We start from the raw sequence: 16,973 nt of genomic DNA on the forward strand, positions 1-16,973 counted from the left end.
GTTCTTAACCAGAGGTACCACTGTATTCATTTATGTATGTAAACAGCAGGATAATATTAAGACTGCGCTCTTTGCAGTTGGGTCACGGGACGTCAGATGACTGTCAAAGTGGCCCACAGCTCATGACCTGGTTCACCCAACCTGCTGTATTTAATCCAATTCCACCTGGGAGAAAAATCGATGCATCTTGAAGAACATTGTCAGGTCACCAGAAATCATGTTGCAATTGTCACAGCTTCCGTTCAAAATCACCTCTGCTTGATCTAATTGCCAACTCACTTGGCGCTCAGTCAAAACGAAGGAAGCAGAGAGCCACCTGCCATTAAATGGTCACATTGCACTTACCTCACAATGTAGTACGATAAGCCAAACTCCGGGAGGGACTGCCACGCCTGGACAAACCTCAGCTTGGCTTCCACCAGAGACATGTGGGCGATATTTTGGTGCGCCTCCAAAATGCGAGTAGCCAGCTGCGAAAACAAGGAGGGGAATAGAGGTTTTGATTGACAGATGCCGGGGTGAAAGAAGAGCATTAGGAAGATGGTTATGCATGTGGTCAGAGAGCAGCCATCCTTGCTACTCCCTTAAGGAAGGAAGGCAAAGGTTTGCAAACTGGGGACAGATCATTCATTTCAGGGGGTCTTCTTACTTGGTTCCCGATCCCCAGAAATGTTGCACACATGGGCAGAGCTGATATCCCCTAATCACATGGGCAAGAGGCCTTAAACGGCTACAGGTGGCTTTGATTTCCCGTAGCTTTTGTTTTCTTTATCACCCAGGGCATGGCTGGGGACTTAAGCTATGAATGGTATTTGATGCCCAAGAGGACTTGGTGACTGTGGTTTACTACAGGGCTGCCTGGTGCAATACATAATAAGGCAATCTTAATGGAATCCAATGCTGGAGGAGACTCTTGAGAGTCCCATGGACTGCAAGAAGATCAAACCTCTCCATTCTGAAGGAAATCAGCCCTGAGTGCTCACTGGAAGGACAGATCCTGAAGCTGAGACTCCAATACTTTGGCCACCTCATGAGAAGAGAAGACTCCCTGGAAAAGACCCTGATGTTGGGAAAGATGGAGGGCACAAGGAGAAGGGGACGGCAGAGGACGAGATGGTTGGACAGTGTTCTCGAAGCTACGAACATGAGTTTGACCAAACTGCGGGAGGCAGTGGAAGACAGAAGTGCCTGGCGTGCTCTGGTCCATGGGGTCACGAAGAGTCGGACACGACTAAACAACAACAAATGGAATCCAAAGATGAGGGAACTGACCAGCTAGGGTTGTTAGAAGCGAAACCTTAACACACAATGCTGGGAATGTAAGAAAGTAAAAAACTTATAGGAAATGATATATAATAAGATGAAAAAGACGTTGAAATATACATTTCTAAAAAAATCAGAAGCATTTTTACTTGGTATTATAGGTGAGGATATTAATAGACAGGATGTTAAATTGTTCTTATATGCAACGACAGTGACAATAATATTGTTGGCCCAGAAATGGAAGCAAGAAGAAATACTGACAAAAGAAGAATGGCAGACAAAATTAATGGACTACGCAGAACTGGATAAAATGACAGGAAGGATTCGAAACCTGTGGGACCAGAGATTTACAGAAGATTGGTAGAAATATACGAACTATTTGAAGAGCAACTGTAATCAACAAATTGCACTAGTAGGACTACAAGAAGTTTTGTAAGGAGAAATATATGAAATATCGCAAAAAAGATAAAGAAGAGAGACATTAGTTATGAGATGTAAATGTAATAGTGAAAGTAAGAAATGTATATTAAGTGAAAAGATTGGAAAATTTTCAGATGTGATTGGTGGAAGTAAAAAAAATTGTGTAAGATATAAAAGTATGTTTAATAATTGTTGAAAATGATATGTTTAAAAAACTAGTTTTTTTAAAAACAAACTTTAACACACAATGCAACAAGGAACCGAGCACATTTTTAAAAGCAATAAATGTTAGAGAGAAGGCAGGTTGGGAAGTTTTGAACTGACCCTGGCAATCTGCATTTTAATCTTCCTCTATTAGGAACAATGCAGCAATTAAGGATTGTTTCTCAAGTGTCCTTAATGCTTCAAGGATCTTTCTGTCCGTAATATTTCTTGAGGCCAGTTAAGTACACAGGATTTGGGTAGCTGAGGCTGCCTTGTGCTGGATCAGGCCATCCTGGGCACAGGGAATGGAACCTGAGGCCTCACAGAAATGCTTGCAATTTTGCCCAGCCCTGCTCTACTCTCTTAAACCCATTCTGCAGAAGGAAAACTGATTTATACAGGTCAATAAAGTGAGGACATGAGAAACTCACACCTCCCAAATTCAAGTTCAATACTCTGTATCTGTTGTATAAAGCGGGCTCTTAGGTTATTACATGCAGATCTCATCGTTTAGCAGGGTGACCAACCTTTTTTTATTTTTAAATATGATTTTTATTAAATTTTCTGTTTTACAATTTCAGATAAACCTTTTACATACTTAAGATATCAATGACTTCCCTTCTTTTTCCATGGTTCATTTTACATATCTTATATCCCTGCATATTTTACATAAACTGTACCAATCGGTTTTCCATTATTACATCCATCAAAACTTATTTACGTTGTTGAATATATCTTAATGCTGCCAGAGTTTCAGCTGCACAATTAATAAACATTTCTCAATCTCCTTTAAACGTAGGTGTCAGGGGTTCAGGAGCAGAGACACAGGAGAAGGAGCAAATGGAGAGTGAGGAGGAGGAATACGAGGGGGGTGTAGGCAGTGACAGTGGTCAGAGAGATTCCACGAGTCTCTCCAGCGAATCGGAAGATTCACAGAGAGGAGCGCCGATGGCCAGGGCAAGGGGGGTGCCAAGGGGGAAACCCCAGAAGGAAGGGGCCAGCGGGGACTCCCTGAGCAGCAGTTGGAAATCAGGACCAGCGTCCCCACCAGAGCGTAGTGGGGGGGAGGAGTCCCAGGCATCGGGACCAGTCTTCTCACCACCAGAGGGAGGAGATGAGTCAGGATTGGCCACGCCTCCATCGGAGAGCGGGGAAACGGTCAAGAGGAAAGTCACCGGCTGGGCGCGCGCGCCAAGTTCAAATGTACAGGCGAGCGGCACAGCAGGTAGCCCGGATAGGGAGCCAGGTCCCAAAGCCCGCCGGAAGGAAGGGCAAGACTCAGGGGGGTCAGCGTCAGAAGAGTCCAGGAGGGAGGAAACCCCAGGGGGCAGAAGGACCCAGAGGAGGAAGGAACAGCGCAGGAGGTGGAGCCGGGCTAGGATCTTAAACTGGTGCGGAAGGGGTAGTGACTCAGAGGGGACTTCGCCGGTCTAGGGCCAAGACGTAGGGCTGCACACTCTGGGGTTCGAAATGGAAACTAAACTTCAATAAAGACTCTTGTACATTACATCAACCGGGCGTTGGTCCTCTGTGAGCTGGGACCTATAGGCAGCTCTGACAGTAGGTTCTTCTTGTTCTCTTATTCTATATGTTAAGTCTACAAGCTGTGCATATTCTGTCAGCCTAAGTTGTCAATCTTTTTCCATTCTCCATTTTTGGGCTAACCAAACATGGGCCGCAGTTGTCGCATACATAAATAACCTTTTCCAACACCTGGGGAATTTCAGTCTGAATTATGCCCAACAGAAAGGACTCTGGTTTTGGGGGGAAGGTAATTTTAAACATTGTGACCAACCTTTTAAAGTTTGTGGGCACGTTTGGATTTAAAGTTTGTGGGCACGTTTGGATTTGGGAGTATGTGCCATGGACTCTGGATAAAGGTTAGATCCAGTACAATTAATCTGAGCCTGGAAAAACATATAGAACTGGAAAGGGAAATGGGAAAGAGCGTCGCTCTTCCAACTTCATCTTGATATGCTTTTCAAAGAAGAAAAGGGAAACCTCCCTCACCACTTTATGACCAACAGGGAAGTGTGTGTGTGTGTGTGTGTGTGTGTGATCTTCAAAAGCATCATGGGTTCAGAGGAAGACCACAAACAGTCATTGGACCCACGGGTGTCATGCTTCTTACTCTCATCCCAGTCTAAGACCTTGCTGAAGAAAAATACATGCTTTTGGCTTTGATAAACAAGAATCATTTGAGTCAGCTTGAGTCAGCTTGACAAGGAAAATCTGCTCTAGATCCCGCTGTTATTTCCTTCTCCCAGCCCCTCGCCCCACCCCCGGTTACCTGCTTCGACTTGTATTTCTTTGCATATCGTGGCGAGATAAAGCACTCTGGCTTCATATCCATGCTTTCCACGTCAGAAACGTCCTGGGGAGCAGCAGTTCTGCTTTTCATTTTTAAGAAAGACAAGATGTTGTGGACCTCTGGGTGGTAGGAGCTGTCGGCCATCGTTTTCCCTTTGGAAGCCAAAACGCAAGCGGCCATCCACCTGGCATACTGGTTTTCCTGCAAAGAAGACAGTCAGCGAAGAAGAATAAACTTCTGCAAAGAATCCTTGCACTGTCGTTTGCTTTCTTCTGCCCCACCTTGCAGTTGCTTGAACCAAGAGCCGGCAAAGTGGTACCCTCTCGTGGCAAAGGATGGTGGAGGACCCCACGTTAACTTCCCTCTTTTTGGTTAAGTTTAGACACAGCCCCTAATCTGAAAGCGACAGGGTAGGGCCTAGACTTGACTTGCATGAATTCTGAGTGGCTTTGCAAGGAGACTGGACTAATTCAAGGAGGATCAGTAAACAATGGCTACCAGTCATGATGGCGGCACTCAGGTTCAGAGGCTTTCTGTCTTCGAACAACAGCTGCTACCTTTGCCCCTTGTAATAATAATAATAATAATTTATTATTTATACCCCGCCCATCTGGCTGAGTCTCCCCAGCCACTCTGGGCGGCTCCCAATCAAGTGTTAAAAACAGTACAGCATTAAATATTAAAAACTTCCCTAAACAGGGCTGTCTTCAGATGTCTTTTCAAGATCGGATAGATGCTTATTTCCTTCACATCAATGTAAACTTCCAAAAGATACTTGGCATCGCTGATGTAGCCATTGGCCTGATCCAGTAGGCTCTTCTTACGAGGAATTACTAGTTACCTATCCAGCAATTAAATATGTGGGGTTGAGAGTGGTGGTGGTGGTGATGTTAGGGCAAGAGGCTGGTTGCAGACCAAGGACGGTTCTGGATTTACAGGGGAGATTAAATCTGAGACTTCTTCCTTGCCTGGTGCTATAGCTCCTTTGCTCCAGAGGGGCAAACCGAGTGCCTTGCTTCCAACTTTTATGAAGCTCAGTTTTCTTCTTAAGAGGCGCTTAGAGGACAAAGTTTGAACAACGCTCCCAGGTCTGGAGAATTCAGGGTATTTTGAACGGACAAGGTTGAGGTTATTGCTGAAAGGTTTGTGAACTTCAAATCTTATCTGAAAGACAGATTTCACCCAGACGCTGTGCTAACTCCCTTGTTTACACTGGCCTCCCCATAAATCTCCCCACTCACAGACTGGCTAGGTGAAGGGACCACTGATCATTAGGTCCAGTCGTGGCCGACTCTGGGGTTGCGGCGCTCTTTTCGCTTTATTGGCCGAGGGAGCCAGCGTACAGCTTCCGGGTCATGTGGCCAGCATGACTCTGGCGAACCAGAGCAGCGCACGGAAATGCCATTTACCTTCTCGCCGGAGCAGTACCTATTTATCTCCTTGCACTTTGACGTGCTTTCGAACTGCTAGGTTGGCAGGAACAGGGACCGAGCAATGGGAGCTCACTCCATCACAGGGATTTGAACCGCCGACCTTCTGATTGGCAAGTCCTAGGCTCTGTGGTTTAACCCACAGCGCCACCCACGTCCCTAGGAGGCTCTTATAGGACAAAGGCTCTTATAGGACACTCCCAAGTCTGGAGAATGCAGGGTATTTTGAACGGACAAGGTTGAGGTTATTGCTGAGAGGTTTGTGAACGCCAGATCTTATCTGAAAGACAGATTTCGCCCGGACACTGTACTAACTCCCTTGTTTACACTGGCCTCCCCATAAATCTTCCCACTCACAGGCTGGCCTGCATTGTAAAGGAACATAAATCCAAGGCTATAGGTGGGGAAAGGAGTTCGCCCAGGGGGGCAACAGCCTCCCAGCAACAGCAATAGCCTTTCCAGCAAGCTGTTGCTTAATGGAGAAGTTCGACATGAGGACAGGGCTGTGTCTGGGAAGCTATTGCTTGGGCTCTGCCTCCCCACCAGGTGAACCACTCCTGATATGTGGAAGCCAACCCACAGCCTGGTTCACTGTTGTCCCTTCTGTGTTGTTAACTCGTTCCCTGCACAAACCCCATTTCTGTGCATATGCCTCATGTTATGTACTGAAGTTCTCACCATGGGCCAGCAGGGGGATACTGTAGATCAGGGGTGCCCAAACTTTTTTCAAAGAGGGCCAGATCTGATGAAGTGAACATGCGTGAGGGCCGACCAAAGTTGTTGAGCTTTTTTCAGGATTTGACTCCTAAACTGCCACAGGGGCTGGATTAGACTTTGGACATGCCTGGCATAGGTAACTCTCTCCCCCAGTGGGAGGGCACAGCCAGAGGGCATAAAAGAAAGGGCTGTAGAGCTGCCACCATTGGCCCCTCTTCTTTGCATGTGTCTATTGAGGCAATCAGCTCTCTCTGCCTAAAAATACAGTCAGCTCTGTAGAGGAGCTTTGAGCCATTAGTTGCATTGTAAGAGTCAATAATGTTGCCACAGACTCTATAAATCAAACAGTTCTGAAAGCCACCCACCCGCTTCAAACAGCAATCTGAAATAAACATGGTGTGTGTGTGTGTGTGTGTGTGTGTGTGTGTGGAAAATCACATCATTTTCTACAGATGCTAGGTGGACATCTTGCTACTTGTTTGCATAAAGTACAGCATTGACAGGAAAAGTAAGTACAGGTGACTGAGAAAGAATAGGTTATGTAGGAATGGATAATTAAGAATGTATTTCATCTTAATATTGCACCCCTAGCTGCCATTCTTTGAAAGCATTCTCCCTCCTTGGTACTTAGGAGGCTGTTCAAGCACTTAATCCCATTCACTTTAGGAAGACCAAGGCATGTGCGATCATTTGAGCCTGCCAGTCATTAACAATCACTGGCTACCAGTGACAGAGCTGGATCACAGGGGGAATAGAGAGTACGTAGGAAGAAAACAAGCTCCCAGGACAATACCACTACAATATGAGAAGTGGCCCATGAAGACACTCACAGGCATAAGAGCAGCGAGAAACAGTGGTGCCTTGCAAGACGAAATTAATTCATTCCGCGAGCTTTTTCGTCTTGCGATTTTTTCGTCTTGCGAAGCACGGACTTTGGAAAAGCTTCAAAAATCACCAGAGTCTTCAAAAACCTCAAAAAAGGCTACCACACCGCGTGCTATGAGTTGTTCCTCGAAGTGAATGCACGGTTTTAAGAAAAAGGAAACAAACTTGCAAGACGTTTCCGTCTTGCGAAGCAAGCCCATAGGGAAATCTGTCTTGCGAAGCAACTAAAAAAACGAAAAACTCTTCCGTTTTACGAGTTTTTCGTCTTTCGAGGCATTCGTCTTGCGAGGTACCACTATAGTCTACGACTACGACTAGGGTCCAGAGGGAAATCGCTCTTTGTTACTCTCCCGGGCGCGCTGTTTTGGAGGTCGGGGCCATGTGGGGGGCATTGATCGGCAGAGGGCAGCAGCGATCCCACACCTGCAACCCGGGAGGGCGAGGCACAAGGTGGGGGAACAAATCCCTCTTTCCTTTGGAGCCTGTCCCACTTGCTTGGGCTCTGAGGAGGGGGCGGAAGGGGTTTCGGCGAAAGGAAACAATTAAGCTCTGCAGCTTCTGGAGGCAAAAGCCCGGGCTGTGCAGCTGTGGATCGTGGAGGCTTAACTCTTCCCTCTCCAGGATGGGCAACGAGGCAGCAGAAGAGTGGCTGGCTGGGGTTTAGCCTCACCAAACTGGGTCTTTAGGGGGAAAATATTACTAATGTAGCTGTTAGTTACAAGAGCGTGGGGTGGAGAAGTAGCAACTTGAGTCTAAGCCAGGCGCGTCACTCTTACAGAATGGGCGGGCCGAGGTGCGACCTAGGCCGGCGGTTCTTTTGTGCGCAGCCCAGACGTTGGGGCTCTTTTTGCAGTCTTGGCTAGCAGAGCGGCGGCCAGGTCACATCTATTCCTTAAGCTTACTGACTCCTTAGCGAGAATAAAAGGTGAAGGCTGGCGGCCGGCAGCGGCTACACGGGCCACATGACGAGGTCTGGCGGGCCGGATTCGGCCCGCGGGCCTTGTGTTTGACACCCGTGCTGTAGATAGTTATGCAAATGAAGGATCGAAAGTGACGTTCAGCGATTGGATAGTTTTAGAAAGTTGTTACAGTAACGTTGTACTGGAGCGCTATATAAGCAGGCTGACTGAACCCTTCAGTTCAGTTCTGTTCTGGCCTCTGAATAAACAAGAGCTGTTTGAAGAATCGCTGTGTCGTCTGATATGTTCACCCACAACTTAACACCTCACTTCACTGGCAATATTTAGGCCCTGCAGTCGTTCCCCGTGCTTTGCAATGCCAGCCTCTAAGGAAACTTCCTAAGCTTCACTGCAATGCACGCAATGGACCTTAAACCCTCCTATAGATTTTGGGTTAACCCTTTTTTGCTACTCACGTTATCACATCTCAGGTGCACTTCATTCATTCCGTCGGCTACAGGGATGAGTAACTTAATCCCATATTTTCTGCCCGACACACTCACGTCCGGAACAATCTCACATCCTGATTGACAGAAGGCACGAAAAGTCAGAAGCGAAGTTATGCTTTTAAAGGTGAGCTACGGTAGGAGAACTTGAAAGGAAACCGGAAGAGGATAAGAATAAAAAGGCATATTTAAAAAAAAAGAAGGTAACATGATTTCAAGTTGTGCAGGTGATTGAATATTATATTACTATGATGGCCTCCCTATGCCCATGTCATGACTATTACCAAATAGCTGGTTTAGGAAATACTGCAATTAATTTCCTTAACTCCTTCCACGTGTTAGGTGTGGCAAGACATGTTATTAACATTACAGCATAGAACAGGCACCCCCAACCTGTGGCCCTCCAGATGTTTTGGCCTACAACTCCCATGATCCCTAGCTAACAGGACCAGTGGTTAGGGATGATGGGAATTGTAGTCCAAAACATCTGGAGGGCCGAAGGTTGGGGATGCGTGGCATAGAAGTTACTTAAATTTAAGGCCAAAAGTAACGCTCTAAATCAGTGTCTCCCCAACTTGCATCTCCATCTGTTGTTGGACTACAACTCCCATCATCCCTAGCTAGCCAGGACCAGTCGTCAGGGATGATGGGAATTGCAGTCCAAAAACAGTTGGAGACCCAATTTGAGAAACCCCGCTCTAGAATCACAGCGCTGACAGACAACATAATCATCGTAAACATCAAAATCCTACATTTGGCAAGAGCTCGTGCTCTAAAGCAGAAGCAGTGATTCAGAAAACAGCAAATTCAATCAAAACATTGGGCTCTGTTTGCACACAATAAACCACAGTCAGGTAATTAAGTCTGTACATGAGCTGCATGATAGAGTTTGGGACCCTCCTTGCTTTCTCCTCCCTTCCTAGAGTGGAGAAACACAGTACAGAGCAGCCGTCTTAGCATTAAATGTGGAAGCCAAAGTTTGCTCTTGGCTTCCTGCTTGCGAGTTGCTTGGGGGAAAGTAAGTCCCAAGAGTTTATTTCCATATAACAGCAAGCCAGCCGCTCCACCGTGTGTCAACCTGGTTTAGGAAGGGAGGAACTGAATACAGCAGCACAGTTCCTGCACAGGCTAATTTCCCTAACCCTTGTTTATGACCAGTGTCATGTCTGAATGGGGTGACTCCATAAAAGCAGACTACAAATTCTTGTTGGAAATGTAAAGAAGGTATCATATGTGGTGGACTTACAAGGTAATAAAAGCTTTCTGGGAGATGATATACAGCGAAAGGAAGAAAATGTTTAAAATACCGTATTTTTCGCTCTATAACACGCACCCGACCATAACACGCACGTAGTTTTTAGAGGAGGAAAACAAGAAAAAAAAATATTCTAAACGAAACAGTGGATGTATGATTTTTGTGGTTCATGCTGTGGCCACAGACATGTGATCTGACAGTGAGTTTGGAGTAGCCCAATGCAAAAATCCTGAGGATCCATGTAGATCCATGCTTTGTAACCACGTTTTTGCACCACTGCGGCCCCAGGCAACAGTGGGTGCGTGATTTTTTTGGTGCAAGATGTAGCCATGGACATGCTATGTGATCTGATGGTGAATTTGGGGTGACCCAGTGCAAAAATCCTGAGGATCCATGTGGATCCGTGCTTTGTAACCACGTTTTAAGTGGGGAGGGAAGGAAAAGCACAGAAGGGACAAGGAGCATGCATGGGGTGGGTGGAGAAGGATGCTGCTAATAATGCAGGAGAGGGGTTTAAGGGGAGAAGGCTCCTCTCCTCTCCCGCTTTGCTCCTTTAAAGAAGCAGGCTCTCTGTCCCTCTCTCCTCCCCACTCAGCGGCTCTTCTCCCGCTTTGCTGTTTCAAAGCGAGCCACGGAGGAGGGAAGGAAGGGGAACCATGGATCCTCTGCTCACGACTGCAGCAGATCCCCCCGCCATCCGTAGGCATTCCCTCCATAACACGCACAGACATTTCCCCTTACTTTCTAGGAGGAAAAAAGTGAGTGTTATGGTGCAAAAAATACGGTAACTTTTGTTAAGAAACCAGAAGCTTTTCTGTTAGGAATTACAGGTACTGATATTCGAAAGGAACAGAAGAGACTTTTTATGTATGGAACAACAGCTGCCCAGATGTTACTGGCCCAGAGATGGAAAGAAGACAAAGTCCCTACCAGAGAGGAGTGGCAAACCAAGCTGGTGGGCTCAGAAACCAAGGGGACAAAAACTTTATAAAAGAATTTTAAAAATGTATAAGTTATTTAGGAGACCATTGCAAGCAGATGGAAACATTAGCAAAGTTTTGTTCTCACTTTTGGCTTAACAATTACCATGGATAATACGCTTTGATATAAAAATTGAAGTATGAAAGAATATACAATGGTACCTTGGGTTACAAGCACTTTGGGTTACAGACTCCGCTAACCTGGAAGTAGTCCCTCGGTTTAAGAACTTTACCTCAGGATGAGAACAGAAATCATGCGCCGGTGGCGTGGCGGCAGCGGGAGGCCCCATTAGCTATGGGTAGGCAAACTAAGGCCCGGGGGCCGGATCTGGCCCAATCACCTTCTAAATCCGGCCCACGGACGATCCGGGAATCAGCATGTTTTTACATGGGTAGAATGTGTGCTTTTATTTAAAATGCATCTCTGGGTTATTTGTGGGGATAGGAAAATTTGTTCATTATTTTTTCAAAATATAGTTCAGCCCCCCACAAGGTCTGAGGGACAGTGGACCGGCCCCCTGCTGAAAAAGTCTGTTGACCCCTGGCTAAAGTGGTACCTCAGGTTAAGAATGGTTTCAGGTTAAGAACGGACCTCTGGAACGAATTAAGTTCGTAAGCAGAGGTACCACTGTACAGTATTAAATGTTCAAAACGGGACCCCATGGAGGGGATGGGGGGAAGCCCTGAGATTTGGAGGAATCTCTTTACATTGAGATCCAGCGCCAAGGGCCTTCTGGCGGTTCCATCATTGCGAGAAGCGAGGTTACAGGGAGCCAGACAGAGGGCCTTCTTGGTAGTGGCGCCCGCCCTGTGGAACGCCCTCCCGTCAGATGTGAAGGAAATAAGCAGCTATCTTATCTTTAAAAGAGATCTGAAGGCAGCCCTGTTTAGGGAAGTTTTTAAAATTTAATGCTGTATTGTTTTTAACACTCGATTGGAAGCCGCCCAGAGTGGCTGGGGAAACTCAGCCAGATGGGTGCAGTATAAATAATAAATTATTATTATTATTATTATATGAATATACTTTTTGATTCTTTGTTTATAACTTTGTTTATAACTTGTGCACATATGCACCAAAAGTGAAGAGCAAAGGGGAGCACTGCATTGTGCTAGAAATTCCCCAGTAGGTAGTGAACCAGGATGCGTTTCGTAAAGGTGGTCTGAAAAACAGCACTCCATACCTCTTAGGTTGAGCTTCTCAATGGGTTCTCCATGTTCAGCCTCCTTATTTTTAAAGTAAGAGACGGATGTGTCCTTGAAGACAAACCAATATTGCTTGAAGGCTTTCAGCGCCAGCTTTTTGGACCTGCAAATTAAGAAACCAATTAACCAAGCTGCAAACTAACAAACTATCTGTGTGGGGGTGGGGAGCAAGCTTGTTGTCCCCTGCTCCAGAGGTTAGGACCTAAACCGACGGATTCAAGTTGCAAGAAAGGAGATTCCGATTAAACGTCAGGATGAATTTTCTGACAGTAAGAGCTGCTTGAGGGTGGAACAGACTCCCATGAGGGGCAGTGCACTCTCTTGCATTTGAAGAAGAGTTTGGACTTGATATCCCGCTATACCACTACCCGAAGGAGTCTCAAAGCGGCTAACATTCTCCTTTCCCTTCCTCCCCCACAACAAACACTCTGTGAGGTGAGTGAGGCTGAGACTTCAGAGAAGTGTGACTAGCCCAAGGTCACCCAGCAGCTGCATGTGGAGGAGCGGAGACGCGAACCCGGTTCCCCAGATTACGAATCTACCGCTCTTAACCACTACACCACACTGGCTCTCATTTGAGGTTTTTAAAGCAGAGTTTGGAGGGCCATGTATGCTTTAGCTGAGATTCTTGCATAGTACGGGATTGGACTAGATTGGACTAGTACCTTCCAACACTACAGTTCTGTGTATAGTGTGAGCAGGGTGGATAAAAACCAATGATTTTAAAAAATAAAATAAATCAGATTTTTTTTTTATTTAAATCAGATTTTTTAAAAATTTAAATTGGATTTTTAAAATAAAATGCTTTTGGAGGAAAAATCTTTCTAGTTTTCTATTTAAGTTACATTATAGTCCAAAGGCTATTCATCAGGAAATAAGGATTTGTTTTAAGTTTTCCATGTGTGCTAAAACTCAGTCTAAGGTTTTTAATATATATATATATGCAACAGTTAACATACATGGTCACATGTGTGATAATGTTATTGTTTTAGTTAAATAAATTGTTTAAATTGATATTAAGAAATGATTATTTTTCTCCTTCCAAAAGTTGTCCAAATATAAACAGTTAACTCATTAAACCTCACAATAATTTCATAATTATCTGTCTATGTATTTCAAACAGTATAACAGATCAGTAGTTTTTGATATAACTGTAAAACTACTCTGAAAATTTATTCTTCCAGAAATGAAACCTTCATTTGGTTGTAAATATTAAGATTATATGAGCAAGAATGAGTCTTTTTGTAAAACAAATGATTTAAATCAAGTCTTACTGACTAGTGATTTAAATCAATTAGATTCAAATGAAATCCAATCTGAGTGTGTGCACATTAATTTGGCTGCTTTTTCCCCTCGCTCTGGTTTCTTGCATTTCAAAGGTCACTTCCGACGTTCCGCGGTTCTTATTAAGAATGTCTTAATAAGAATGACATTGGTTCAGTGACAGAAACGGGTCCCTATAGCACTGTTGCCTTTGAGGGAGCTCACACAAGTCCTTTGGGGCTATTGCCCTGACAGGCAGGGAACAGACTGATGCTGAAAACTGGCATTTAATCTTGAAAGCACAGCTCCTGCCCTTTGTCACTTGCATATGAATTGAAACGCTCTTTTATTAGAGGTTTCAAAAATAATCAAATTCACTTTGCAGCACACCGCTTCATTTCTGGGGGAAATGCCGCCACCGATTAGCAAAACTAAACACTCTAATCAGAGTTCAAAGCTACAGGCAATCTGTTATCTTATGTTTTCCATAGAATTAAACGTCTGGAATCAGTCACTTCAATGGAAGAAATAGGCTAGAAACTTTCCAGTGCAAATAAGACAGGCAATAGCAGAGCTTTATCTGAGTCACTGGAATGTTCAATTTGATCGCCAACACACACAACTGATAGCGACACAGGTAGGAGCTCCTACCTGAAATTCATGCTCATTTAACAATATACAGCCATACCTTGGTTTGCAAACAGTTTAGTTCTCGGACATTTTGGCTCCCAAACGCCGCAAACCCAGAAGTGAGTGTTCCGGTTTGCGAACTATTTCTGGAAGCTGAACGTCAGACGGGTTTGATGAGAACTTCCTGCAGCCAATCAGAAACCGTGCTTTGGTTTCCCAATGTTTTGGAAGTTGGACAGACTTCCAGAATGGATTCTGTTAGACTTTCAAGGTACGACTGTACTTAGAAGTATGCAGGCAAATGTTGCCAGTAGCGGTGTTGGTCTACTACAGGCATAGGCAAACTCCAGCCCTCCAGATGTTTGGGACTACAATTCCCATCATCCCTAGCTAACAGGACCAGTGGTCAGGGATGATGGGAATTGTAGTCCCAAACATCTGGAGGGCCAGAGTTTGCCTATGCCTGGTCTACTAGGAGAATTGGGGGGGGGGAATCCAAAATAGCAACAGTAGTATTTATTCTATTTTTAAGACCAACTAAAAAGTCACCGAGAAGCCAGCCTTGGTGTTTCTTAAGCCTACTGATCTAGGTAGATGTTAAGCACAAAAGAAATGCACACAGAAAAATGAGGCAGGAAGAGAGTGAGAGAAAAATATGTTGCTGGCATGATAACGGGGGGAAAAAACCTAGTCTGCAATTTACAAGGTGTGATAAGGGCTCAGTGGCACAATATCTGCTTTCTATGCAAAAGGTTCCATGTTCAATTCTTGGCACCTCCTGGTAGTACAAGGAGAGTCCCTGGTCTGAAATTCTGGAAAGCTGTGGACAGTCAGTGTAGGTGTTTTCTGAGATAGATGGGCCAAGGATGTGACTTGTCAGCTTCCAGTCTTCCTAACAGTCTTAAGACAGAATGGAAGAGGTGCCATGCAGATTAACCACACTTATTAGATAAAAGGTAAAAAGGTAAATGACCCCTGAACGGTTAAGTCCAATCAAAGGTGACTATGGGGTTGCTCATCTCGCTTTCAGGCCAAGGAAGCTGGCGTTAGTCCACAGACACTTTTCTGGGTCATGTGGTCAGCATGACTAAACTGCTACTGGTGCATAGAGGACCTTGACGAGTGTCAGAGCGCACAGAAACGCCGTTTACCTTCCCGCCGCAGCGATACCTATTTATCTACTTGCACTGGCGTGCTTTTGAACTGCTAGGTTGGCAGGAGCTGGGACAGACCAAGAGGAGCTCACCCCGTCGCAGGGATTCAAATCGCCAACCTTCTGATCAGCAAGCCCAAGAGGCTCAGTGGTTTAGACCACAGCGCCACCTGTGTCCCACTTATTAGGAACGTAGAGACATAGTACTTCCATGTGAGAATACAGAAGTCTCTGCTGCAAACAAGGTTAGACCGTGAAAGGCTTAAAGTACAACAAGGCAGCCTTGTCCAACCATGTGGCCATTTCAGTTCACAGCACAATCCTTAAAAGAAATAAAGATTAAAGAAAGCTATTTTATGGAGGTGGCTAATGGCATTCATCACACTATAGTGTTACATTGGTACACTCTGCATCTCAGCGGGAATGTTAAAATAAATTATAGCCATAAAACCTTTCAGTGCTAACTGGTGTCCATTACAGTCCGTATTTTAATTTTACGATTTACAAAACAAAAACAAAGAAAATTTATATGCTTTTTTTGTTTTGCTTTTTTTACTTACCTAAATAGTTTGAGGTTATCTGCAAGCTTTGGTATGTCTGTGATGTCCTCCTAAAGACAGTCAAGAATTGTTTTAGTGCAGTGCACTTAGAATTTGCTGATCCTATCATATATATGCACTTGGTTATAAAGTTATGTGTTGTTATTTTAATTCCCTTGCGGTATATCTTGAATCCCAACTGAAAAGCATGCCACCAGCTTTTTCACGTTTGGGAGAATTAGACTATCCAAAAGGTGTTCTCCAGAGCATAGCAAGTTGACAGAAAAAGTTTCTCTTTAGGACAATCTCAGCCGAGTCAGAAATTGGGGAGCAATCTCCACACTGGGAGAGATTGAACTGAGTTGTTGCATATGCAAAACAAAGGACTTTCCCAGCACCCCACCTGTGCTCCCTAAATCTGTTCTGGAGCATAGGTGGGAAGCCCAGGACAGGTTTAGGGGACTCGTGAGGGGAAGAGAGGGAGAAAGTCCTGTTGTGCAAGTGGACCTCCTTCCCCATGTGCATTAACCCACGCACTTAAGCTGAATTCCACCCCACGAAAAGAACATTTATTTCAGTAGAAGAGTTGCAACCATACAAGAGATGGACTGTCATTGGAATGGAGTCAGTTTGTGTTCCCATATTACAGGGATGGCCAAAATGGAACCCCTGAGATGTTGCTGGACTACAGCTCCCATCACCCCAACTATCATGACCAATGGACAGGGATAATGGAAGTCATTGTCCAACGCCCAGGTACCTCAGTTGGTTAGAGCATGGTGCTGATCAAGCCAAGGTTGAAGGGTTGATCCCTGCATGACAAAAGGTTTCAACATTTTTGAGTCCAGGGCCCCCATACCACCTACATTCTTTCTGTGGAAGCCCTGTGGGGCTCAGGAGCCCAGTTATGTCACCTGATGCCTGCAGAGCTGGCAACCTCTCACCCTTTCTCAAACAACCTCCCTTGTGGGGTGTTCCCTCAGCCTCCTCTCCCCTCTCCTTGGGAGTCCTCTGGGCAGCCGCTGATGCTGCCCCTTGCCCCAAAGAGAGGTGCCTCCTCACACTGTCCATTCCCAACAGCAAGGGCTGGAGGACTGCCTGGCTGGGCTCCCTCACCCACTTGCTTGCTTACTCCAAGACCGCCTCAGCTCCTGGCAACCAGCACACTCTGACCAGCCCCAAAGGCACCATTCACCTGGGGAGCTTGTAGCCAGGGCTGCTGCAACAAACAGCTGTGCGAGCCTTTGGGAGGCAGAGATGTGAAAGGGTATCAAAGGAGGAAGGGAAGGAAAGAGGGATGGAGGCTAGTGTTGCC

The 16,973-nt window shown here is 45.4% G+C and overlaps 1 protein-coding gene across 1 annotated transcript in view; it reads right to left on the minus strand.

The window, feature by feature from the left end:
* Positions 1 to 16,973, minus strand: part of FERMT1 (FERM domain containing kindlin 1) — a 42,588-nt gene that overhangs the window by 6,180 nt on the left and 19,435 nt on the right. Inside the window, exons 9-13 of the mRNA XM_081855557.1 lie at positions 15,680 to 15,729; positions 12,052 to 12,176; positions 8,606 to 8,712; positions 4,178 to 4,399; positions 346 to 470 (exon numbers count right to left, since the gene is read on the minus strand). Of these exons, the coding sequence (XP_081711683.1) occupies positions 346 to 470; positions 4,178 to 4,399; positions 8,606 to 8,712; positions 12,052 to 12,176; positions 15,680 to 15,729 (629 nt within the window). The remainder of the gene's footprint in view (positions 1 to 345; positions 471 to 4,177; positions 4,400 to 8,605; positions 8,713 to 12,051; positions 12,177 to 15,679; positions 15,730 to 16,973) is intronic.

The sequence above is a fragment of the Podarcis erhardii genome, assembly GCF_964252035.2.
Source record: "Podarcis erhardii genome assembly, chromosome: 3".
Taxonomy (NCBI): Eukaryota; Metazoa; Chordata; class Lepidosauria; order Squamata; family Lacertidae; genus Podarcis; species Podarcis erhardii.